The 24,205-nt window shown below is 43.6% G+C and overlaps 2 protein-coding genes across 6 annotated transcripts; one reads left to right on the top strand and one right to left on the bottom strand.

Annotated features, from left to right (window-relative positions):
* Positions 1 to 147: 147 nt before the first annotated feature.
* On the top strand, positions 148 to 9,874 carry LOC308137734 (tripartite motif-containing protein 16-like protein). 3 transcript variants are annotated; one of them, XM_080506539.1, is made up of 9 exons: positions 148 to 165; positions 1,345 to 1,745; positions 3,005 to 3,100; positions 4,398 to 4,631; positions 5,649 to 5,802; positions 7,289 to 7,330; positions 7,985 to 8,041; positions 8,246 to 8,481; positions 9,398 to 9,874. In XM_080506539.1, the coding sequence occupies exons 2-9, from the start codon at positions 1,404 to 1,406 to the stop codon at positions 9,698 to 9,700; spliced, it is 1,464 nt and encodes a 487-aa protein (XP_080362665.1). In that variant the 5' UTR covers positions 148 to 165; positions 1,345 to 1,403; the 3' UTR covers positions 9,701 to 9,874. The 3 variants fall into 3 exon arrangements, with proteins under 3 accessions (XP_080362665.1, XP_080362664.1, XP_080362663.1); XM_080506538.1 differs by having other exon boundaries at positions 5,655 to 5,802; positions 7,985 to 8,481; XM_080506537.1 differs by having other exon boundaries at positions 7,985 to 8,481.
* Positions 9,875 to 10,918: 1,044 nt separating this feature from the next.
* eef1db (eukaryotic translation elongation factor 1 delta b (guanine nucleotide exchange protein)) lies at positions 10,919 to 23,746 on the bottom strand. Of its 3 annotated transcripts, XM_080506401.1 has the most exons (10): positions 23,616 to 23,696; positions 20,338 to 20,396; positions 17,128 to 17,245; positions 15,764 to 15,835; positions 14,748 to 14,816; positions 14,389 to 14,482; positions 13,449 to 13,561; positions 12,715 to 12,915; positions 12,425 to 12,619; positions 10,919 to 11,209 (listed from the first exon to the last, which is right to left on the bottom strand). In XM_080506401.1, exons 3-10 carry the CDS (start codon positions 17,239 to 17,241, stop codon positions 11,171 to 11,173), a joined length of 897 nt encoding a protein of 298 aa, XP_080362527.1. In that variant the 5' UTR covers positions 17,242 to 17,245; positions 20,338 to 20,396; positions 23,616 to 23,696; the 3' UTR covers positions 10,919 to 11,170. The 3 variants fall into 3 exon arrangements, with proteins under 3 accessions (XP_080362527.1, XP_080362526.1, XP_080362528.1); XM_080506400.1 differs by lacking the exon at positions 20,338 to 20,396 and having other exon boundaries at positions 23,616 to 23,746; XM_080506402.1 differs by lacking the exons at positions 14,748 to 14,816; positions 20,338 to 20,396 and having other exon boundaries at positions 23,616 to 23,746.
* Between the last annotated feature and the right edge of the window lie 459 nt (positions 23,747 to 24,205).

The following is a 24,205-nucleotide window of genomic DNA, read 5'->3' as shown; positions in this document are numbered from 1 at the left end:
AACATATGTGTCTTTTTCATTTTCTGATTTATTTTCTCAGAAAGCGTTCACGTCCTGAGCCTTGCAGTTGCAGTGTTTGACCAGCAGGTGGCGGAGGAACACGAAGCGCCTCCTCGCCTGTTCCCCCAGTTTCCTGTTCCTCCGCCGGACCGCTTCCTCTGGTCGGTAAGCAAAAACACGAAATAAGTCAATAAACTCACGTTATCGTCGGATTAAACCTCACGAATCTGCCCGACGCTTTATTTAAATGTGTAAACGTCGAAGTAAACCGCGTAGCAAAACCCCGAGACTCTTTAAAACTGCTTAGAAAAAACAAAACAAAACCGTTTGTCACTACTGTTGTGAATAAAACTTTAAAAACAATAGTGTAATGTACAATAACACCAACACAGATATCTATATTAGCGATATAAGCTTTGAAAATTCACTAAACTATCAGTAATACAGTTACCAACGTCAACTGACTCAATTAACCAAGTTAACTGAATAATCTAATCTACTCTCAATGTAATCACAAATATATACTGGTTAAAACCACAAACTTACCAACAATATATTTACCAATATAAACAAGTTAAATCCACTAAACGTTTGACAATATATTTATATAAATATAATATATCTATATGCATGTATAATAATAAAAAACAAAACAAAAGATACACTGAAGTACCAGTAAAATATTCACTAATTAAAAAAAAATGATTTACCTAAAGCATTAAAACGTATCTGAAAATATATGCAAGAAGTACAATATTATGCATTGGCATCAATATATTTACCAATATAAACAGGTTAAATTCACTAAACTTTTGACAATATATTTATCTAAATATAATCTATCTATATGTATGTATAATAAAAAAAAAAAAAAAAAAAAAGATACCCTGAAGTACCAGTAAAATATTCACTAATTAAAAAAAATGTATTTACCTAGCAAGCGTTAAAACGTATCTGAAAATATATACAAGAAGTATAATATTATGCATTGGCATCAATATATTTACCAATATAAACAGGTTAAATCCACTAACTTGACATACATATTTGCCAATATAAACAGGTTGCTTTCACTAATTGTACCTTTATTCAAAGGGTAATATTTAAAACTTGGAGTTTCACCGAGTTGACGCTTCGTAAATATATGAATCCTCCTCAGAATAGAATAATATGACCTGCATCTGCTTTGCCAATTATGAACAAGTTAAATTGATAGTACGACACACATTTTGTTGTGTTTATGTAAATAGTATTTATTCTTTGAAATGTTGTTTTTTACCCCCCTAATCTTTCTGTGTTTGTCAACACAAAGCTCCACTTAAAATATCTTGTGTATTTACGCAGCTCTAAAGCCGGTCCGCGTGCTCGTTATTTGACACCAGCCTCGTCCAACTCACGTCGCCATGGCGTCGAGCGACGAGCCGTTCAGCTGCTCCATCTGCCTGGAGCGCTTCAGGGACCCCGTCACCGTCCCGTGTGGCCACAGCTTCTGCATGAGCTGCCTGAGGGACTACTGGGACCGGCGGCGGAAGGCCCGCTGCCCGCAGTGCCGCGCCGCCTTCAGGCCCCGGCCCCGGCTGGGCCGCAACGTGGTGCTGCAGGACATGATGCGCAACATGGAGGCGGCCAGCCTGAATGGGGGGGCGCCGTCCGCTCCGCCCGCCCACGAAGTCCTGGGCGTGGAGCACGCCGCTGCCGCCGCCGCCGCCGCGTACCCGGAGCACCCGGCGACGAGTGCAGGCCAGGTGAGGGCGTTTCCACGACAACGGTGCTCAGAGTTCACTGGAAATTAAGCTTTAAAAAAAAAAAAAAAAAAAAAAAGCTCCATCAGTTTTCTGAAAACTGCTTCTGCGCACTACAGTTGAAGTAAATACTTCTTCTGCACATGCTCTGTAGCACATATACACACACACACACATATATATATATATATATACACATATGCATATATATACACATATATACATATATACATACATATATACACACGTGTGTGTATATATAGATGTGTATATATATATATATACACATATACATATATATACACATATATATAAATATATACATACACATATATATGTATGTATATATATACATAAATATATACATATATATAAATATATACATACATATACATACACATGTATGTATATATACATATATACACACATATATATGTATATGTATGTGTATATATATACATATATATATATACATATACATACATACATACATACATATATATATATACATATACATATATACATATATACATACATACATATATATACATATATACATACATACATATATATATACATATATACATACATACATATATATATATACATATATACATACATACATATATATATATATATGTGTGTGTGTGTGTGTGGTTTCATTACAAAAACAACCTTGAGGCCTGACATGAAAACGACATAATTTTCAGTGTTTCTGCCAATTTCTGTGTAAAAAAACGTTGCTGTGTAAACGCGGAACTTTTCAATAACAATATATACAAGTTAAATACGACACAGTAACACTAATATTTAGCAATATAAATGGATTCACTATTGTATAGTGATATACCTATAAACAGATGTATAATTTACAATATAGAGAAATAAAAACACTGAACTTACACTGGCCTTTTAAAACAATACAAATATGTAATTTGCTATTTTACTATTTTTTTAATCTTTATTCAAAAAGGTCATATTTAAAACTTTGAGTACTTAAAAAGCGTTGTTGTGTAAACCGAGTCTTAGATTTCAAGTGTTTTGTATTTGAACCGCTGCAATAATAAGTTACATGAATATATTAAACACAATTAGAAATAACTCAACTTAAGTGACCATTCATGATAAACGCCGCTATGTCGACGTTTTCGTATAAACGCGGCACAGAGCCATATTTACAAAAGGATCTTCTTCCATCCCGTCGTCCAGTTGAAAGGAAACGTCCTAATCTGGGTTTAATCCACATTATCTTGCCGTTCCAGAACCTGGTGAAGGAAACACGGAGACGTGTCACAGAGCACATCGAGGAGAAAAGCCGGGAAATCGACCTGCTGAAAAAGCTCATTCAGTCCTTCTACGTGAGTAGAAATACAAATTCAAAACTTGACTTCTTTTCAAAAGGGGGGAAAAAAAACCAAAACCACTGGTTGCACTGAAGCTTCATGTATAATCTTGGGTGACGTATGAATTCCACCAACAAAACTTATTACCAAAAAACACTTGTAGTTTCTTTAATAATCAAGATTTCTCAATGAAACTTTCATGGAAGGCGTATCTCTTTATACTCTTCAACGTGAAGGACTGATAATCTGCATTTTAAGTTTGTTCTTGGTCTGAAATACATTTCATAGTGTTAAGATTGGAGCTGCCACACCCTACTGCCATACTACTACATACTGCAACACAGAAACGTGTCATGCATTTTTATTACATTAGTCAATAACAAATCAAATCTTGTCCCCGTTACTACTCCTCCTCCTCAGTCAACTTTTTTTTCGGAACCATAAAAACGTATGAAACTTCGGGATGAGAAAGTCAGAATTGAAGTAAGGCCAGATTCCGGCTCGGGGGCACCTGGGGAGTACCCAACCAACATTTTCAGGTGGATCGGCTAGCTTGCGGCCTAGCATGCCCGTTAGCATGCGCACAAACATTGTCCGATTGAGCTGAAATTTGGTAGGTGGCCTAATGGGGGCGCTGTGGTCACGAATCACTAGCTAATTAGCTGGTTTCGACGCCGTCTTTTTTCAAAATAAAAGTTTCGGAACCATAAAAACGTATGAAACTTCGGGATGAGAAAGTCAAAATAATCAAAAATACATTATCGTTTTTATGTGTTGAATTCGAGTGAGTTCTTAATACGTTCCGGTGACGATCTGAATGTTGACGGAATTAAAAAATTCAAAATGGCGGATGAGGAGTCCCACCCCCTCCCCCACCCCCTCCCCCACCCCCTCCCCGACTATGTAATTTGAGGGAATCCCGAGGAAATACGCGACGCTAGCCAATCAGAATTGCATGTTTTCCAGGTAAGACGCAATGTCAAAAAACTACAAACGTCAGAAAACGCTACCCAATACAGAAAATACTTACAAATAAAAAAAAAAACACAACTACAAAAAAAACCACTTAAAAATAGGGCAAACACGTATTTTGTACTTCCAGGCTACCGTAGACCAGAATGTGGCTCACGAATCGAGAAAAAGCGGTCGCGGTCGTCACACACCGATATGAAGCGTTTCCCCACAATATCAGCGACATACACATCTAGAATCACGCGATCGCGCCGTCTCTTGCCCGAGCAAAGCTTCTCGTGGCGTTGGGACGAACCTTGACGTGGAGGTAGAATCCCGTCGTGACCAAACTCCTCCTCAGGTCCAGGCCTCCACCGCCGCCCGGGACAGCGACGGGATCTTCGCGGAGCTGCTGGACTTCCTGCAGCAGCGGCGTTTCGAGGTGAAGGAGCTGATTGTGGCTCAGCAGGAGGCCGAAGTGACTCAAGCCCGGAGCCTCCTGCAGCTGCTGACTAAGCACATGGTGGCGGTGAAGAGGATGGAGAGCGAGCTGATGGAGCTCTCGCACGTCCCGGACGTGGAACTCGTCACCGAGGTGAGGGGAAACGTGTGTGTGTGTGTGTGTGTGTCTTTCAAGGTCCTATAATATACATACCTTCTACTCCTTCTAGTTTATTTCTCCAGATCCAGAGCTTGGTGCTGAAATACAGTCTGAAAGTGGGCAGGGTTGCCAGGTTTGGGCAGGTTTCAGCCCAGTCGGGCCCATTTGTGTTTCCCGCCTTCCTCGTTTATTCAGTGTTGTTTTCATGACGTCTTAAATTAGACCAGAGTTTCTTTTTTTTTAACTTTGCGTTAATGCTGGAAACGGTGAGTCAGACCTGGCAACCTTGGACAAGAGTTGGCTTTCCGGTGCCACGCGCTGATGTCTTGCCGTGGATTTCTCGCTGTGCCCCGGAGAAACGGTGTTTTTCTGACTATTTCAAACCAGAATGTGACTCAGAAGCTCCCGAGGTTCAGACTCTGCAGCGGCACCACCATTTCAGAAAATGTTTAGTAAAAAATATTGTGCGTCTGAATTAATTTACTGACTTTGGTCGCATGACTTGTTACAGTCACTATCCAGTAGCAGACATGAGCTCCTGCCAGGAGAACTACTGTGGTTTTTCATATTACACGGAATTTATCCAGTGTACCAGTAAGGCAGAGGGAGGGGCTGTTTCCCCTGCATGATGTCATGAAGGGAAAAATATCAAAGTGGAGCCAGCAAGCAAGGGAGACGACAGCTTTCCTCAACTTCTGGGGCCTCATCTGATACATGACTTATATATTGGATTTTGTATAATACAGGACCTTTTAATTCAGTCTTGATCTTCATAAGGAGCCTGAATAATTAAGTTAAATGTGACATTTGATTTGTCTGTGAACTGCAGATTAGTTTTTTTTTTTAAAGTTACATGCAACCTCGATTTGCTGTAATTACTTGAGTTGCCTCCGTGTGACTGATTTAATTATTCTGTAAAATGCGCATTTTGTACGTTGTTTTTTTCTTTCTGCGATTTGTGTTTTGAAAAGAGGAGTATTGTACTGGGTTCAGTTTTTTCCTCCGGTCTAGTTACAGATGTGCGAGTCGGTCCTCAACTCCCCGATGGGGTCCTGGACCTTCTGTCCAGACGTCTCCTTTGGACCCGTGAGGAAGGCCGTCGCCGACGTGAAGGAGCAGATCCAGAGCCTGTATCACCACGCCTTCCCGAGCGTCGCCTCCGCAGGTCGGTCGCGTTACTGCGCCTCCGCGTGTCTGAACTCTCAGCGCGTCACTTCCTCTAAACCAGTGTTTTTCAACCTTTTTGAGCCAAGGCACACTTTTTTCTTCTCGAATCTGGAGGCGCACCACCACCACCACCCGAAAATGTTAAAATGTTAAACTCTGTAGCCTCTATTAACAATATAAAGTCGTTCTCATCAAAGTTTTATCAACAGGAATCAAGTAAATACAGAAAAAAAGTATTTCCCAATGTGTTTTTTTAATAGTGACTCCCTCAGTGTGAAACCTGGACCTGATGGATGAAGAGCTGAGATCCTGGTTCACATTCTTCCTTTTCAAAAACTTCTCCATCACTGTCACTGACACAGTACTTTGATACAAGATGGTAGCAGGAGGTGGAGATGAACCACACTGACGTCTGTCACTTTACATTTCACCGGCAAAGTTCTGTGCTGCCCTCTAGTGGTGAAGAGTATTTATACATGATTACTCTGCAACACACTGTCACTGTGAGAGCAAATGTTTTTTTATAAAAAAAATGTGAAATTGGATAATTTCCCACGGCACACCTGACGAGATCTCGCGGAAACACCAGTGTGCCGCGGAGCAGTGGTTGAAAAACACTGGTCTAAAGCAGTGGTTCCCAACCTTTTTCGACCAGTGTACCCCTTGAGCTGGTTTCCATGTGAAAAGTACCCCCTCTCTCGTGTGTGATTATTCGCCTTAATGTGTACTTATATTTAACCCTTTGTCTTTCTATCTATCCAACTGCTCATTTAAATAAAACAATTATTGAGTGTAAAAACATACCTTTTAATGAGACACCTGCGCTTGCTTGTCTTTCATAAGTCTTTCATAATTCCTTTTTTCACTGGGCTCCCCTGTGCCTGCGTCCGAGGCGATGGTAGCAGTAGCGGTAGCTGGACGTTTACTCCTGCCTAGCCATGCATCCATGTTTACAGTCGGTATGCAGCTAGAGGTAGCTAGCTTCGCGAATCGTGCGCGTCCGCAGCAAGAACGTGAACCTTTTTTTTTTTTTTTTTAAAGCGCGCCACTTTATAGTCTTTTCATATTATGTGCATTGTAGTGTTACAATCACTGTGGACGAACTGCTACTCATGGAAAATAAACGTATGGCCTTACTAAAATTCATGATATAATACAATATAATATAGTATAATTTTTTTTTTTTTGTGTGTGGATACTGTAGGGTAATTTATAATCTTTCTGCGTACCCCCTGCAATACCCTCGCGTACCCCTAGGGGTCCGTGTACCCCCGGTTGGGAATCACTGGTCTAAAGGACACGCAGGGGAACCTTCGGGAACTTCGTGTCCAACTTCCATGAAGCATCTCGTTTTACCACTCTTGTGTTTAAAAGGAAGTCGTCGCCGCGTGTCTCGGTTTGAGACTTTTCCACAGCGAGGATAGACGTATCGGCGAGAATGTCCTCGTCCAGCCCTCATTTCTCTCCGTTTCTTGTCTCCACAGTAAAAGACGTCAAACTCCGAGCAATGGAAAAGACCCCCGAGGGTGAGACGACGACTCACAGTTTTGTAATATTAACAACTCTGTGCGGTGGCCAAAGCCATGAGGCTTTATATCGTTTGTGTCGAGCACAAAAGATTAAAGTACCGTCATTTCTGGACTATAAGCCCCTACCCTTTTTTTCCCCACACGCTTCGAACCCTGCAGCTTAAAACAATGACACGACTCATTCATGGATCTTTACGGGTTAACGAGGTGGGTGATGCGTTCAGGGGCATCACGTAACTCTGACCTTTCTTTTTTTTTTTTGGTGGGTGCAGGTTATATTCAGATGTGCTCAATAGTCCAGAAAATGACGGTAACTAACCAGTAAAAACTTTTTCAATTATCTAAACATAAAAATACACGAAATGTAGCTGTACTTTACTAAAAGTACAAATAAACACACACACCTGCTCACCCCAGGATCCCTATTGACCAATCAGCTGCAGACGTCTCAGGACACTGGTTTTACTAAACAAACAAAAGGGAACACATGAAACAATCAAACTTTTACACACATCATACATTAACAAATCAAAATAATATGCATTTTTTAATACTTTTAATACACTTAAACTAGTTATGGGCATATATTTAATAATATTTTTCACTGGGCGACACCTGAATAATCTTTGTTTCTCGCTTTATCCTCAACAGAAGTTTGTGATCCTGCGTCCATTCCTACTCCGGACAGCCGAGACGATCTGATGCAGTGTGAGTTGTTCTCAAGCTTAATACAATACCTTTTTTTATTATATATATATAGAATACATTTTTTTGTAGTAGTAGTAATCTTGTCTTCGGTGACAGGTGATGAAAAGGCTCAGGCCAGCAGTAATTTGTCTTTTACTCGAGACGTTCACGTCTTCATTGCCGCTTCAGCAGAACAAACAGCCGAATCCGTGCGTCTCGCCGCAGACTTCTCCGAGCCGTCTTTCGACCCGTTCACGGCCCACAGGGAAATCTCCCTGGCCGAGCGGAACCGCGCCGCGCGGCGGAGCGGCAAGGTCCGGGACTACCCGGACCACCCGGACCGCTTCGACTCCTGGTGCCAGGCGCTGTGCAGCGAGGCGCTGCGGGGCCGCCGCTACTACGAGGTGGAGTGGGACGGGACGGTGAGCCTGGGACTCGCCTACGAGTGCATCGGCAGGAAGGTGAGATCCTCCGGTCCGGCGGGAGGAAGATGCTCTTGACAAGACTCTCGTGAACGAACGACGATGAAGACGACGTAAACAAGGCTAATGAAAGAGGAGCTAACGTTGCTAAAGCTAACCGCAGGCGTTTGCGGATGCGGGCTTAATGCCGACGTTGCCCCGGGTGGGACGTCCCAGGAGGACGTGTCTTTCTCCGTCAGACCGGAAGTTGGTAAAATAGCAACTTTTAAACAAAAGTTGTGGCTATGCCCGTGCTAACAGCTTTACTTTTCTGTTTGTGCCTGTCTCTTTAAGAGGCGGGGCGCAAAGATTTGTATGCTAGGCGCCTGTTTAAAAAAAAAAAGAAAACTTTCTTTTGCCAGATATTTGGTGAACAACTATTCCCACACACACAAAGTACATCAAAACGTGTGGAAATGTCAGGAATAGTGCGCAATGATTTTTCTTCATCATTCGGCTAAAACATTTCCGCCAAAAAAATGGTGAAACATTTGACGGTAGAGCACATCGAAACATGCAGAAATTCTTGTTTCGGTAAACTGTTTCCACAACAATTTGAGACGTGCAAAACATTTTGGAACGGTGCGGCAACGGCTTTAGTTTACGATTCAGCAAACCGTAAAAAAAAAAAAAAAAAAGCTAAATTTTGCCGGTCGAGCACGTTGAAACTTTCAGGAATTTACTTTTGTAAACATTCGATGAAAGTGGGAGGACGTCACATGAAACGTGCAGGAGCCTCGGGAATAACGTGCGACTTTTGTTAGCGATTCGGCTAACTGTTTGCACAATTTGGGAATGTGCCGTCAAAGCGGATGAGTTTAGTGAAAAACGTGATTTTTTTTTCCAAAAAATCTTAATGTGAAATCTCCTAGTTTAGCTCTTATTCGAGTGATTTTTTAGATTCGTCGTCCCCCAGGGGTCAAGCGACGGCTGCAGGCTGGGACACAGCGACACCTCCTGGACGCTGCAGTGCAGCGCCGCCGGCCTGACCTTCCTGCACGGGAGGCGCGAGGTGCCGGTCTCCGCCGGCGACGCTCGCCACCGCAGGATCGGCGTGTTCCTGGACCACGGCGCCGGCCTGCTGTGCTTCTACGCCGTGACGCGCTCCAAGCTCCGCCTCCTGCTGCGGGAGGAGACCCGCTTCCGGGGGCCGCTGCTGCCCGCCGTCTGGCTCGGCAGCCGGTCGGCCGTCTCCTTCTGCGCCGTCGACTCGCTCTAGAACCGCGGATCTATAGAGCTACGCACCTTTACGCGATTCCTATGTTGCGCCGGGGAAACGGCATCAGTGTGGCGGTTGCTGGGAGCCAGGCCTCTCACCCAAAGGACTCTGGGTAAAGGGGCGGGGCTTTTGGGGCTGTACCAGTCCAGTTCTGTTTGCTACAATAAAGACGTTCCAAGATTCAGCGCTGCCTCGTCCTTCGTCGGCCACATTAGTGCATAACTTAACTTTAAATTGTTTTTTACTTTCTATTGGACTCATAACTTATATTATATCATATATTTCATATTGCATGTACATATATTTATACATGTGCAAGTACACTATTACTATTGGTATTATTATTATTACTGATATATATATATATTGTTGTTATTTTCTTGCTACCATTATTAGTAGTACTATACACGAGTATTATACACTATTTCACACCGTTATTATCTGTATTATTGTTATGATTATATAATACCTACTTCTAATGGCTCTGCCACTGCACCTTACTATTTATTTATCTTGCTTTTATCTCCTGCTTATTTCTAAGTGCCCATGTTCCGTTCTGTGTTTTACTTTATGTCTTATACCCACATATTTTAATATTTTTATTTCTTACTTTTATTACTAATCTATTGTATTTTATAATAATCGTATGTACCAGATTGCTGCAACAAGACAATTTCCCTTCGGGGATGAATAAAGTAATTATCTATCTATCTATCTATCTAACCAGTGGTAATGTAACTAAAAGTAGACATTGATTACAGTAACTAGTTACTTCTAGAAAGTAATTATCTTTGGCCTTTTTAACTGGTTATATATTAAAAAAACCCACAAAAAAAGAGTAATTTGTGACAAATCCCAGCTTTTCTCTATGAACTTTTAACCGTTCAGTTTGTCGTCAGCAGAAAACTTCTATTTTTTCCAGCTCTTGACTCGAGATGCTTCTACCGCCACAAACTATCAACCACAACGGGAAGGTTTGGAACCCGTTTCCTCCGAGATACAGATGTTTAGAAATAAACATCGACATCTAGTGCCTCCTATTTTAAGACCAAGCATTTTATGAAGTTATGTTTGTATTGGTTTTTATCAGTTCCTCCTCGGCGACGACGTAAAGGGCGTAAAGTTCACGCCGAGCGTTAAACATTTTATAAAGTAACTTGAAAATGTTGTAATATTCAAAGTCTAAATAAAAATGTTTAAAAAAAGAGGACGTCTTCAGTGCAAGAGTTGGATTTTATTCTTCTTAACCGTTGGTACAATCAGTTAGGGGTGTAATGGTTTGATTTGGAACCTCGCTTTTTGAAGACCTACATGGGGGGGAGGGAGGGGAGGAGGGGAGGGGGGGGGGTGTCTGGGGGGGGGCATAATGAGTTTCTACAGCCGAGGAGGTTTTTTTTCCACCGTGTCGCCTTCAAACCGTCACACTCCTACAATCAGCAGAGACACGAGGACGGGAGACACACGGGTCACTCAGATCTTGTTGAAGGCGGCGACGTCGACGCTCTGGACCTGCAACGACACGAGAAACAAACCGTGGAGGGTTTTCCTTCGTTTAAATCGCCCCAGAGGTGCTGGATGATCCAGTAGGCTTTTGTTAAGAGGCAGAAAGCGAAATGGTTGGAAACCCGTCGTTATATTGTTCATTGTGTTTGACATTCAAGTGCCTCGCTTTAGGGAAATATTCTGCACTTTTGTTCGATTAAAGAAAAAAACTACAGAAACGTGGAGAAACTTCAGCAGGCTTTTTTTTAAAAGAGGGGAGGAGTTTTTGATTTTTGTTTTTCTTGCTCTGTTGTTGCTCAGGCTGGTTTAATCTCCTGGCAGTTGGAAAATATTTAGATCACTGTGATTACTGTATTATTAAAAAGAAAAAAAGAAATATATGTAGCACTAACATGGGTATTGTATGTTTTCCCCCACCAAGTCTATCTCTCTCTTTCCTCTCTTCCTCCCCCTCCTCTGCTCTCCTCTCTTCCCCCTCCTCTGCTCTCCTCTCTTCCCCCTCCTCTTCTCTCCTCTCCTCTCCTCTCCTCCTCTTCTCTCCTCTCCTCCTCCTCCTCTTCTCTCCTCTCCTCCTCCTCCTCTGCTCTCCTCTCTTCCTCCTCCTCTTCTCTCCTCTCCTCCTCCTCTGCTCTCCTCTCTTCCTCCTCCTCTCCTCTCCTCCTCTGCTCTCCTCTCTTCCTCCTCCTCTTCTCTCCTCTCCTCCTCCTCCTCTTCTCTCCTCTCCTCCTCTGCTCTCCTCTCTTCCTCCTCCTCTTCTCTCCTCTCCTCCTCCTCCTCTGCTCTCCTCTCCTCCTCTTCTCTCTTCCTCCTCCTCTTCTCTCCTCTCCTCCTCCTCCTCTTCTCTCCTCTCCTCCTCTGCCCTCCTCTCTTCCTCCTCCTCTTCTCTCCTCTCCTCCTCCTCCTCTCTTCCTCCTCCTCTTCCCTCCTTTCCTCCTCCTCTCCTCTCCTCCTCTGCTCTCCTCTTCTCCTCTCTTCCTCCTCTCCTCTCTCCTTTCACCCCAACCGGTCCTCAGAATTCCTCCACCTCTGTTTTCTACAAAGTTTCTCCCTGTTGGGAGTTTTTTTTTCCACAGTCACAAACACACCTGCTGCTCATGTGGATGTTGGGCTTTTCTATTTTCTCTATAAAAGCAATTTGGAACGACTGTAATGTATTTAAAAATGTCTTTCTTTGAATAAAAAAAAAAAAGGAAAGGAGGAGGTGCTGTTCTTGGTACTTACAAAGTCTTCGAACTTGGTGATCTCCTCCTCCAGCAGGTCCGTCCCCACCTTGTCGTCCTCCACCACGCAGGCGATCTGCAGCTTCTTGATGCCGTAGCCCACCGCCACCAGCTTGGACGTCCCCCACAGCAGCCCGTCGGCCTGCACCGAGCGCACGCACTCCTCCAGCCTCGCCATGTCCGTCTCGTCGTCCCACTGTCCCGGGGGGGAGGGGGGAGGGGGGGGGGGGGGGTGTTAGAATTAAATGACAATGGAAGCTTAAAAAAAAAAAAAAGAAGGTAGAAACTCACGGGTTTGACGTCCAGCAGGATGGAGGACTTTGCGATGAGCGCCGGCTTTTTGGACTTTTTCTCCGCGTATTCTTTCAACCGCTGCTCCTTCAGCTTCTCGGCCTCGTCGTCTTCATCGCTGCCAAACAGATCTAAGTCGTCGTCGTCTTCGTCCTCGTCTTCTGGAATCGGTGCGCTGATCTTCTGCTGCATCGCCGTGCCCTGAAGCCACACCGGGAACATCGGCCGTTTTAAACGTAGTCTATATGATTGCAGTTTTTAGTTTTTGATCGGTTAATGTAATGAAACAAAACACAAAATGTTTTGTTACGTTTTTGGCTTAAAATGGACAAAACTCTCACATTAGGCTAGTTTCCAGCCTCTCGTCGTCCTTTAGAGGGAATAAATGTACAATCAAACACTTTTTACTGGAGGTTTCCTCTCACTGCTAAAAGAATCGGTTCACCTGCCATGAATTGTGTTTTCAAACAGTTGTTGAAGGGACGGCGCCACCTAGTGGCTCCAGAACATAAAGACAACCTTTGAGTGTAACTGAAAAAAAACGACAAAGAGTCGCAGCAAAATATGTGTTATTTACAAACTATTCCAATGAAAGACGCCAAAATTGAACAATTTTGGCAGTTAAAATAATTTTTTTTAATCTTCAGCTCCGTTCACTGGGATTATTTTTCAATCCTGGGTTACGGTGAGACGCAGAACTTCGTTGGGTTGAAACGGTAACAAACCAAACTCACGTTGGTGTGCGGCGCTGCAGGAGGCCGGGCCGGAGACGCAGCCGCCGGGGATTTTTCCAGAACACAAACCCGACATTCCAGCTTGGAAAGAGCCGCCCTCAAGTCGTCCACCACTGGAGGGACGAGCAAAATAAAAGAGACGAGAGCCAAACGGTCAGTCGGTTGTCCAGCTTAATTCAAATCATCACTTATTATTCACTAATAAAATGCAGGAATTATTGTGTTTTTCTGACGGCCCTTTGCGACACACCCAGCAGGGGGCGCTCCGACTCCTTTCAACATAATCGCTGCTGCCGCTTTGAACTTTTCACTGAATTTACCATGAATTTACAAAGACTTTTGATCCAATCAGGTTCATTAATAAAGAAAACTCAAGAAAGTGTTGCATACTTTTGCGGACGAGGATCATTTTATATAAAGTTTTTTTTTTTTTAGCTACAGGTTGAACTTTTGTTTGAATTATGAATCTCTCGAAATTAACTTGTACCCTTTTCGAACACGTAACACATTGTAAAAACTGGGTGTTTCAGGTGATCTCTGGTTCATCTGAATGGTTGAATCTCCTTTTTTTTTTTTTAAATGTCATTCTGTTTAACTTGTTTAGATTTTTGTACACGTTCATAAACAAATAAATAAATAAATAAAAGTCCAGGACGTTTCCTTCTTAAATTTTCAATCCTAAAAATGTTCTATTGTTCACTTTTAGTGTATTTTTAAACAATTTTGTGATTGTTTTTTCCTGCCGAGTGTAAAAAGTGGGATTTGTCGATTAAATACTTTTAACTGCTTGAAATTTAATTAAAAATGTTATCTAAAGAAAATCGTGAACAAAAAAACGTTGCGATGCCTGGTAGTTACAGAAAAATCCGTTAAAAAAAAAAAAATTCCATCAAAGTAAAGGCACGTGGGAATCGAACCTCCAACATTCAAACAAACTCACCTTTGTACAAACTCTGGTTCTCCAGCTCCAGACTCGATATGCGAGAAATCAGTTCGCCCTGTTCGCCGCCATTCGAGGGGCCGGCGGCGGCGTTCTGCAGCGTGAACACAAGAGAGGAGGAGGTCTGAGAACACGTGTGACGCCGGGGAGACGAGAGAACGTCGGCTCATGTTAAAGACGATCCACTAGAACACGGCACACGGTCAGTATCCGAAGCACAAGCTTTGAAAATCAACCCTTTTGAGGGAAAACGATGCGTTTCAGCGGCGTCACTGCACACGCAAGGCGGCGGCGGCTCGAAGGCCGGGGGAGGAGATCACCCCACCTCCCTCCTCCTCCCTCCCCCGTGTCACACTTACGATGTGGGACAGGTGACTGAGTGGAGGCGGGGCGGAGGCGGAGCCTCTGTGAGACAGCGAGGTCTTCAGCTGGCGGGACGACAGATTCAGGAAGAAGAATAGCGGCGAATTTAGACTGAGAGCAGAAAGTTGTGTGGCAGAAACCAGTGAGTCGTCCAGCAAGAAGCTTATCTTTTAACACCAAGTCTCCAGTTTGAACTTTATTGATCTCTATCGTTTTTAGTTGATTTATTATCTATTTACATACAATCTGCCCTGTCATCATTCTGTTTACAGAAGTATTTAATTGAAAAAGGTTTTTTTTTCTTCCTGGGGAGACAAACAAAGTAATATTTAGTCATTAGAGCGACAGAACTATAAAAATGTGGAGTTTTGTGCTGCACCTTCATGCCATGTTGTGGCATTGTTTTAAAAAAAGTCAATATTTTTTTCTCAGGTTAAGACGTATTGAGAGAATCTCTTGTTCTTGTTTTTGAAAATGGTGCAGCTGTTAACAATTCAGTCTACTTTCAAATTGCAAAATTATATATATTTTTTTTTTATTTCAACAAAAGAACACTTTGATTGCTGGAGCTAAAATAGGAGTTTGTTTTAAGTTTGATGAAATTAAATAAAAGCTCGTTTTGAGTCAGTGTCATTCCTACTTTTTGATTTCTTTTAAAACTCGGGGGGAATAAATTGAGAAAAGTCAGCGCCGTCACTCAATATATCCAAAAGCTCACGTGACAAGAGGGTTCGAAAACATCAAACATCAACTTCTTCATAAACTATTTTCACATTGTATTTCTTTTTAAAATTTTCTATTGAGTTGCAAGAACAATATTGTATTCCACTTGCAGAAAAGGGTAAAGTTTACTTCAAGAACTGATGAGAAAAGAACAAGAATATCTTGAACCCAAATTGAAATGAACGTTCGCTGCGTCAGCGGCTATTTTACATTTTCCAGCCGTCGTCACTGCAGCGAAACGCTTTTAAAAAAAGGAAAGAAACGTGTGAAAGCTTGATGAAACACTCACCCCTGCTAAAGATTTCTGAATGTTTTCCCGGGCTCGAGCGATGTCCTGCAGGATGGAGTTCGCGCCGACATTCTAAAATTAAATAAGAAAAACATTTTAATGGAGAAAGTTAAAATTCTTCTATCCTCTGTTAAAAAAAAGAAAAGAAAAGGAAAATAAAGCAGAATATTGAGGAACTACACAGCTGGTTAAAATGGTCTTTTCATATAATTTAAAATATCCTTTTAGTTTCCTATAACTGATCTTTACTTTATTTTTTCCCCATCAAATCATCACTTGGTTTATGTTCCTTCCAGGACCGATTGTTCAGAACTTTAATCACCATCCTGTTTGCGTGACGTGAAAACTGAAAAACGTTTGATGGTAGTTTGACAGTAGAGCTTGACGGTAGAGCTTGACGGTAGACTTTGATGGTAGAGTTTGATGGTAGAGCTTGATGGTAGAGCTTGATGGTAGACTTTGATGGTAGACTTTGATGGTAGAGCTTGACGGTAGAGTTTGACGGCTTGACGTAGAGCTTGATGGTAGACTTTGATGGTAGCGCTTGACGGTAGAGTTTGACGGCTTGACGTAGAGCTTGATGGTAGACTTTGATGGTAGAGCTTGATGGTAGAGCTTGATGGTAGAGCTTGATGTAGGCTTGATGGTAGACTTTGATGGTAGCGCTTGACGGTAGAGTTTGACGGTAGAGTTTGACAGCTTGACGTAGAGCTTGATGGTAGACTTTGATGGTAGAGCTTGATGGTAGACTTTGATGGTAGAGCTTGACGGTAAAGTTTGATGGTAGAGCTTGATGGTAGAGCTTGACGGTAAAGTTTGATGGTAGAGCTTGACGGTAAAGTTTGATGGTAGAGCTTGATGGTAGACTTCGATGGTAGAGCTTGACGGTAAAGTTTGATGCAGATCTAGTCAGGTGAGCCATGGGAAATTATCCAATTTCACATTTTTTTTTCTAAAAAACATTTGCTCTCACAGTGTGTTGCAGAGAAATCATGTATAAATACTCTTCACCACTAGATGGCAGCACAGAACTTTGCCGGTGAAATCGAAACTGAAAGACGTCAGTCTGGCTAATCACCACCACCCACATGTTGATAAAGCATTGATGAGAATGACTTTATATTGTTAATAGAGGCTGCAGAGTTTAAAATTTTAACATTTTCGGGTGGTGGTGGTGTGCCTCAAGATTTTTCCAGAGAAAAAAGTGCCTTGGCTCAAAAAAGGTTGAAAAACACTGATGGAGAGAATATTGTCTGTGTTTGAAGTTGAGGGTTTCCAACGGTTGTACATATTTGTTGAACCCCAAATTTAACTAACCCCCCCCCCGGGTGCTAATTTCAACACTGGAGTTCCACGTAGTTTACCGGTGTAGCTTGTGGCGAGCCGGTCACGCGCTCGTAGAAGCGTCGCTCTGCGGCGTCGTAGCGAGGCTTGTCGAACCAGATCTTCTCCTGGGCCAAAAAGTCTGCGGAGCTCATTTTCCTGGAGGAAGCGAGAGCAGAGGAGGAGAAGAGAGGGATGTGTGAAAAGGAGACGGGAGGTCAGGGGGGGGGGGGGAAAGAAAGCAAATTTGTATTACTGAAAAAATAGATTTAAATATACTGATATAGTGGAAACGTTATTGGTATTCTTTCATTATTAAATAGTTTACTGCATTATTTGAAATCTATTCCTCCTAAAAAAAAAAGGCACGAAAGGGAATAAAAGCAAGTTGGCAAAACACAATTAATGATTCCAGTCATTCGGAAAAGGCAAAAGAAGTGAATGAACCAGGATCAGGGACCCAAAAGAATAAAAAGAAAAACAATAAAGGCGAACAGAAACTCAAATCCACACACTCCAGACAAGGAAGAAACGATGGCGGAAAGCAAAACGGGGATGAGCTGAAACATGTGGAACACGTGGCTCCGATCTCCCGCCGGCTCATACTTGTCCCTGGGCGGGGCGGCGGCGGCGGCCGGCGAGGCCTCGGGCCTCCGCTTCTTCTTCGCGGCGGCTTTATCCCCGCGGCGGCCGTGGAAGCGGCTCTCCGCCGCGTCGTAGCGCCACTTGTCCGCCCACACCCGCTCGCTCTGCGGGTGGAGGAAGAACTGGACGCCGGACGCCGACGCCTCTTCCTTCTCCGGGACCTCCACCGGCTCCTCCTCCTCCTGGATGGGGTGCAGGGCGTGGAAGACCTCGGCCTTGCCCTGCGGAACCGCACGCGCTTCTCCTCCCGCCGCCACCGCCGCCTCCTCTTCCTCCCCCTCCCCCTCCTCCTCCTCTTCCTCCTCCTCCACGAGGCTCTGCGGGTGGTCGCTGCATCTGGAGGCGCAGGAGCCGCCGGGGCGCTTGGAGGCGTTGTTGCCGTACAGGTTTTGGTAGAAGGCGGCCTCGGCGCGGTCGTACAGCGGCTTCTCCAGCCACACGTCGCGGAGCAGCTCCGCCGGGATGCGGGGGAGCCCGTTGACCGACTGGCGGGCGGCGGGCGTGGCCGGGGTCGGGGCCGAGGACTGATAGCCTTCGTCGGGCGTGGCCGGGGTCGGGGCGGAGCGGCGGGACGGCGGCGCCGCGAGGTCCAGGGAGTTCGGCACCGACGGCGGCGACGCCCCCTCCACGAAGCGACCCTCCGCTTGGTCGAAGGTCGCCTTGTTCACCCCCACCGCCCCCGCCACGTGGTGGCAGGCCACCTGGTCGCCGTGGCGACACGCCGGCCGGCTCGACTTGGCGGTGCCGTTCGAGGGGTTGGCCAGGCGGCGCTGGTAGAGGCCCTCGGCTCGCTCGTAGGCGCTCCGCTCGAACCACACGTTGGCGCACTCGGACCGCAGGCCCACCAGCCCGGCGCCGGGGGCGGGCGCCCTCTCGCCCCGCTTGCTCCCGTCGCCGTTCTCCTCCTCCTCCGCCCGGCTCTCGGCGTTGGACGAGCGTTTCCGGCGGCGCCGGCTTTTGCCTCCGCCGCCGCCGCGCTTCCCGTCCCCGTTCAGGCTGCCGCTCTCCGGGGACGACGACGTCGTCGTCGTCGACGTCGTCTCTCCATTTCGCTGCGCCGCCTCGGCCTTGCCCGGCGACTTTTTGGGCCGATCCACCTGGCGGGCGGCGGGAGGCGGACCGAGCTCGGCCTGATCCTCTACAGAGCACCGGGGGGTCTTCTTAGACATCGTCTTTGATTCATTGCAGGAACCAGACCAAAAAAAAAAAAAAAAAAAAAAAAAAAAAAAAGAGAGAACAACAGGTACAGGCTTTTGGATTAGTTACGGGAAGACGGGAAGGTTTAGACACAAAAGGATCGGGACGAACACGACTTGCATGCAAACGCCACTCTGCTCGTATTTATGACGTTTATTAAGCGAAACGGAGGAAGACGGACGTTTCAGAAGCAACAAGCAGCACATGCAAGACAGACAAAGTCGCCCATGCGGTTTGAATCAACATCTCGTCACTGACAGACGAAGGCTCGTCACGTTACGAGGATGGAAATGAACACAGCTTCTGCAGTTAAAGTCACTTCCTGTCTCGCAAAAACGAGCAGTAAGAACCTGAATTTGCACGACGATCGAGATAAAGACTTTCCTCCGACTCTTCTGGTCGGTCAAAAGCAACGCTCGCGCCGTTTCCAGAGGCTGTGTTCAGTTAATACATGAACTCAATGATGTTTTGTTGTTGCTTTCAAATGATTGAAATCATTTTCATAGATTAATCACTGACGGAAAATCTTCAGCGACGACTATGGATTTTATATCATCAAAGGTAAAACTGGGAAATCTGAATGTGGGGGTTTTATTTTGCTCAGAAAGGTTAAAAACCCTTGATTGTACTCGTGTCTAAATTAAATAGGGCACGGGAGTAAATCCTGGCCCGACACACAATGAAGGCATCGTCTCTACGCTGACGATGACGTCACTTCTTCCATTAATGTGCAAATAGATTCAAGACTTCTGGGATGAGGAGGAAATGCAATGCCAATATTCCAAAAACACTCAGTTATTGCATCACTTGCATGAATTGCAACTGCAGCAGAGTATATGGGGGGGGGGGGGGGGCATCCATTCTAATACTGACTAACTCTGGCACAATGACATGAGGGCATGCACAGACTTAACTAGTATGACTAGTATGACTCACGAGTAAAAAAAGAAATGCTGAACTCTAAACGTGCAAGAATACTGAATGCAGCCGGCGCCCAGTTCCTAACACACATAAAAACATTTAAATAAAACGTCCCGCAAGCAAATCATGCTTATTAATGTGTAATTGGAGTTTGTTGCAACACAGGAAATGTGTTCCCTTCCTGTAAATTCCTCGGAGTTGAGTGGTATTAACACTTTGTTCACTGCAAGACGTCTTTGCTTTTCAAAAACACAAGTAACTTCGAATAAAACAGCTTTCAGCGACTTGTAAAATAAATCTTAACCGAGTCTTCTACCACTTCGTAGCCGTGTTGCTTTGGAACTCCGACTTCTACTTTTTTTAAAAACTCCTCAAATTAATTTTTGGGAAATCCAAGGACTGAACCTCGACTGAACTCTGGGAAGACATTTCCTGCTCGATATTGAAAAATCAGACCAACAAAATGGTCATTCAGGCTCTGAACTCACCTTCCTGATTGACAGAGTTCAACCTCGACCTCGTGTCAACGGCAAACACTCAACAAGTTCTTTTCATCCAGTTTGGCGGCGAGCCAGTGAGAAAGACAGGTCACAGTCACCACCTCGGTAGAAAACCTCCGCCAACAACACAAACAACCACGACGCAAAAATACTCAAAGGTTTGAATATTTCCCCAAAGCAACAGACGTTGTTTTGCTCAAATCTGAGGCGCCAATATTAAATGTGAAAAAACAACAAGGAAGCTCTTCTACCTCCATCATCACCACCTGGACTAAATTACATTGATACTTATATTATATCATATATTTCATATTGCATATTACATGTACATATACATGTGCAAGTACACTATTACTATTATTATTATTCTAAGTATACTATTACTATTGGTATTATTATTATTAGATATATATATATTGTTGTTGTTATTTTATTGCTACCATTATTAGTAGTACTATACACGAGTATTATACACTATTACACATTGTTATTATCTGTATTATTGTTATTATTATTATATAATACCTACTTCTAATGGCTCTGCCACTGCACCTTACTATTTATTTATCTTGCTTTTATCTCCTGCTTATTTCTAAGTGCCCATGTTCCGTTCTGTGTTTTACTTTATGTCTTATACCCAGATATTTTTATTTCTTACTTTTATTACTATTCTATTGTATTTTACAATATTCGTATGTACCAGATTGCTGCAACAAGACAATTTCCCTTTGGGGATGAATAAAGTATCTATCTATCTATCTATCTATCTATCTAAGCTCTTTGGATTCATCCCAAAAGGCTCGTTTTCTGCCCTTCGTTTATTTTCCAACTTCGTTTTTTTCCACCGTCGTCGAAAAAGCGGCTTCAGAACGTTACTATCCTGCCATTCGACCCGTGCGATGTTGAAAACGGCACTCTGAATGAGCAACGACTGAAATACGCCGTCAAAAGAACTGCCGTTGAGGTTAATTGACCTCTGGCTAAGCCCCGCCCCCCAATCTGACCACACGTTTACACGCAATCACGCAATAAAGTGTGACAGATGGGGAAACGAGACAAAATGAGGCACAGGTGTGTTCAAACCCGTCAAAAGACATGGGAAACCAGAATGGCCTCATGTCGTCGCACAACAACGAGCAGCTGGGCCATCGCCGTTTTATTAGCGACGGCGTTTAAGCACAACTCCACGCCGCGGTTGTCGGCGGCTATTTTTAGCCGGAGGTTTTGATGTTCGGGGTGGCGCTCGTGAGATTAACTCAAAATAAACTACAGTGAGTTCAGGGCAACGAGACGACGCGTCACTACGTGCCAACGTGGCTCTTTTTATACCTTCTTTTACCAGTTTGGAGGGAAAAATGAGGCGTCTGTGACACAGATAATAAGAAATATCAGACCAGTCTCGGTAGTTATTAGGTAAACTAGTGGATCTCGGTCCTCGCTGGTGTTTGAGACGGATTCTGGACCAGAACTGCCTTTTTTTTTTTTTTTTTTTTTTAAAGGGACATGTTAGTGAGCTTGTTATTAATGTAAATGACAAACATGAAGGTCACACCTGTTTGTCACAGCAATATCAACAAAACACTGAATAGCTTATAGAAAAGAGTCAAAAATAAAAGCCAATCTAAGTTATTTTCAGGCCAGATTTTTCTTTTCTTTTCTTTTAATGTGACTTAAGTGGCATCAGATCGCCATATTAACTATATTAATCTTATTATCTATATTAACTGAATCAACACACTTTCTCGCCAATGTATAAACATTAATTTGATTTATTTTCTTTTTTTTTTTTAACATTTTCTGTATGTGGGGAAAAGAAAAAACAAAACAAAAAAAAAATACAATGTGAGCAGAAATTAAAAGGCAAAGAAGAAGAATTTCTGGAGTGACGAGGAAAAAAATTCATGATAATGAAAATGAAAAGCCTCAACACAATAAATGCTAACAATTTAAGTGTTTTTTGTTGCTTTTTAAAAAATACAAGACGAGATGTTTGAAAAATAAAAGGAGCTTTTGTCACTCTTTATGATTTGTCTCTGAAAATAAACAAAACAAAAAACAAAACTCCTTAACGGACCTGGGCATGTAAACTACGGCTGCACAATACATCCTTATCAGAATACAGAGGGAAGAATATTAAATCTAAAAGTTTTGAAGCGGAAAATTTTCTTTTAAGGAAAATGTAGGGGTAAGAGAAACGCCACTGTTATTTTGAAACAACACAAACGCATTACCATCACCCACTCGTGTCTATCGCAAATCATACCAGTATCAAAACCCTCAAGAAAATATTGCATATTTAAAAAAAGACTACCGTGAAGCCAAGATTCAGTAACATGAGCTTCCCAGAACGCTTGAAAATGCGCAGCGACATCAAAGAACTTGCAGACATTGAAAAGTCGCCCTGTGAAAGGGATCAAAGCTGAAAAATCCCCTTTCAAAATAAAATGTCGATAATCATTGCGTGAAGCCTCTTCAATGTAAAACTATTAATTATTGCTGCATCTGGAGCGCAGGTTTCTGAATTCTGCCGTTTTCAATGTCAGGTTTTGTTCCGAAATGTCACAATAAGAATATTTACAGATCTGAGAGATTGAATTTGATCAAAATTGATCTGCTGTCAAAATGTATTGGAACAATGTCATATTGTTGGAAATTACAAGCGTTTATTATTTTATCTAATTCACGTCTGTGTGACTGTGTGTTATATTTATCAGGGTGAAATAAGGTGATGTTCAATTCACTGAAGGTGGAAAAAAAACATTTACCAGCATTTATTTCTTTTCTTTGCCCAATGAAATCAGCCTTTTTACTAAACGTTAACACACCATTTAAACACCTGCTGGGGATAAATGGTGAAAGGAAAACTTGCTGGTATAGAATTTTTCTTTTTTCCTTTCGGTTGTCAAAAGAAATGAAGAAAAGCCTGAAGGGCAATAAATGATGAGGTGCGCCCTGCTAACGTTAACATTAGCATCGGCACCTGGAAAAAAAAAAACGCTCCTCCGGTTTAGTTAAAACGGAACCATGTGAACCGAGAGGTGGTTAACGGGGGGGGGGGGGGGGGGGGTCTGTGGGTGGTCAACCGGGTCTGCGGGGTGTCGGTGGAGCCGCTCAGCCGGCAGGCGTGACGCCGCGCCGGGAAGCGAGTTAGCGCCGCGGCTAGCAGCCCCGTTAGCCGCGGTGCTAACTGTGAACCGGCCGGACGTCCAGACACGTTCGCCCCCAAAACACACCGGGGGGAAACAACCGGCCTTCGCGTTACTTACTGCGGCGGTTTGGAGTGCTGTCGGTGAGGAACCAGGCCGGCGGGTTACAAAAACATAAATACCCCCGACACACAAAAACGTGTTTCTCCAGTGAGTGAGTGACAACGGGAAGGAGGAAGGGGAAGAGGAGGGGCGGAGGCTGGAGGCGAGCGGTGTGTGATACTGCAAGATTCGGTATCGATCCGACGCCAAGTAAAATACAGGGCCAGGAGCGTCGATACCAAACCGATATCGGTACTTTTTAAAAATCGATCCGACACCAAATAAATACAGGGCCAGGATCATCGATACCAAACCGATATCGGTACTTTTTTTAATCGATCCAACACCAAGTAAATACAGGGCCACGATCGTCGATACCAAACCGATATCGGTACTTTTTTTTATCGATCCGACACCAAGTAAATACAGGGCCAGGGTCGTCGATACCAAACCGATATCGGTACTTTTTTTAAATCGATCCGACACCAAGTAAATACAGAGCCAGGATCGTCGATACCAAACCGATATCGGTACTTTTTTTATTGATCCGACACCAAAAATACAGGGCCAGGATCGTCGATACCAAACCAATATCGGTACTTGTTTTA

Source organism: Blennius ocellaris, assembly GCF_963422515.1.
Source record: "Blennius ocellaris genome assembly, chromosome: 12".
Lineage (NCBI taxonomy): Eukaryota > Metazoa > Chordata > Actinopteri > Blenniiformes > Blenniidae > Blennius > Blennius ocellaris.
This window is presented reverse-complemented; position numbering and strand designations above follow the sequence as displayed.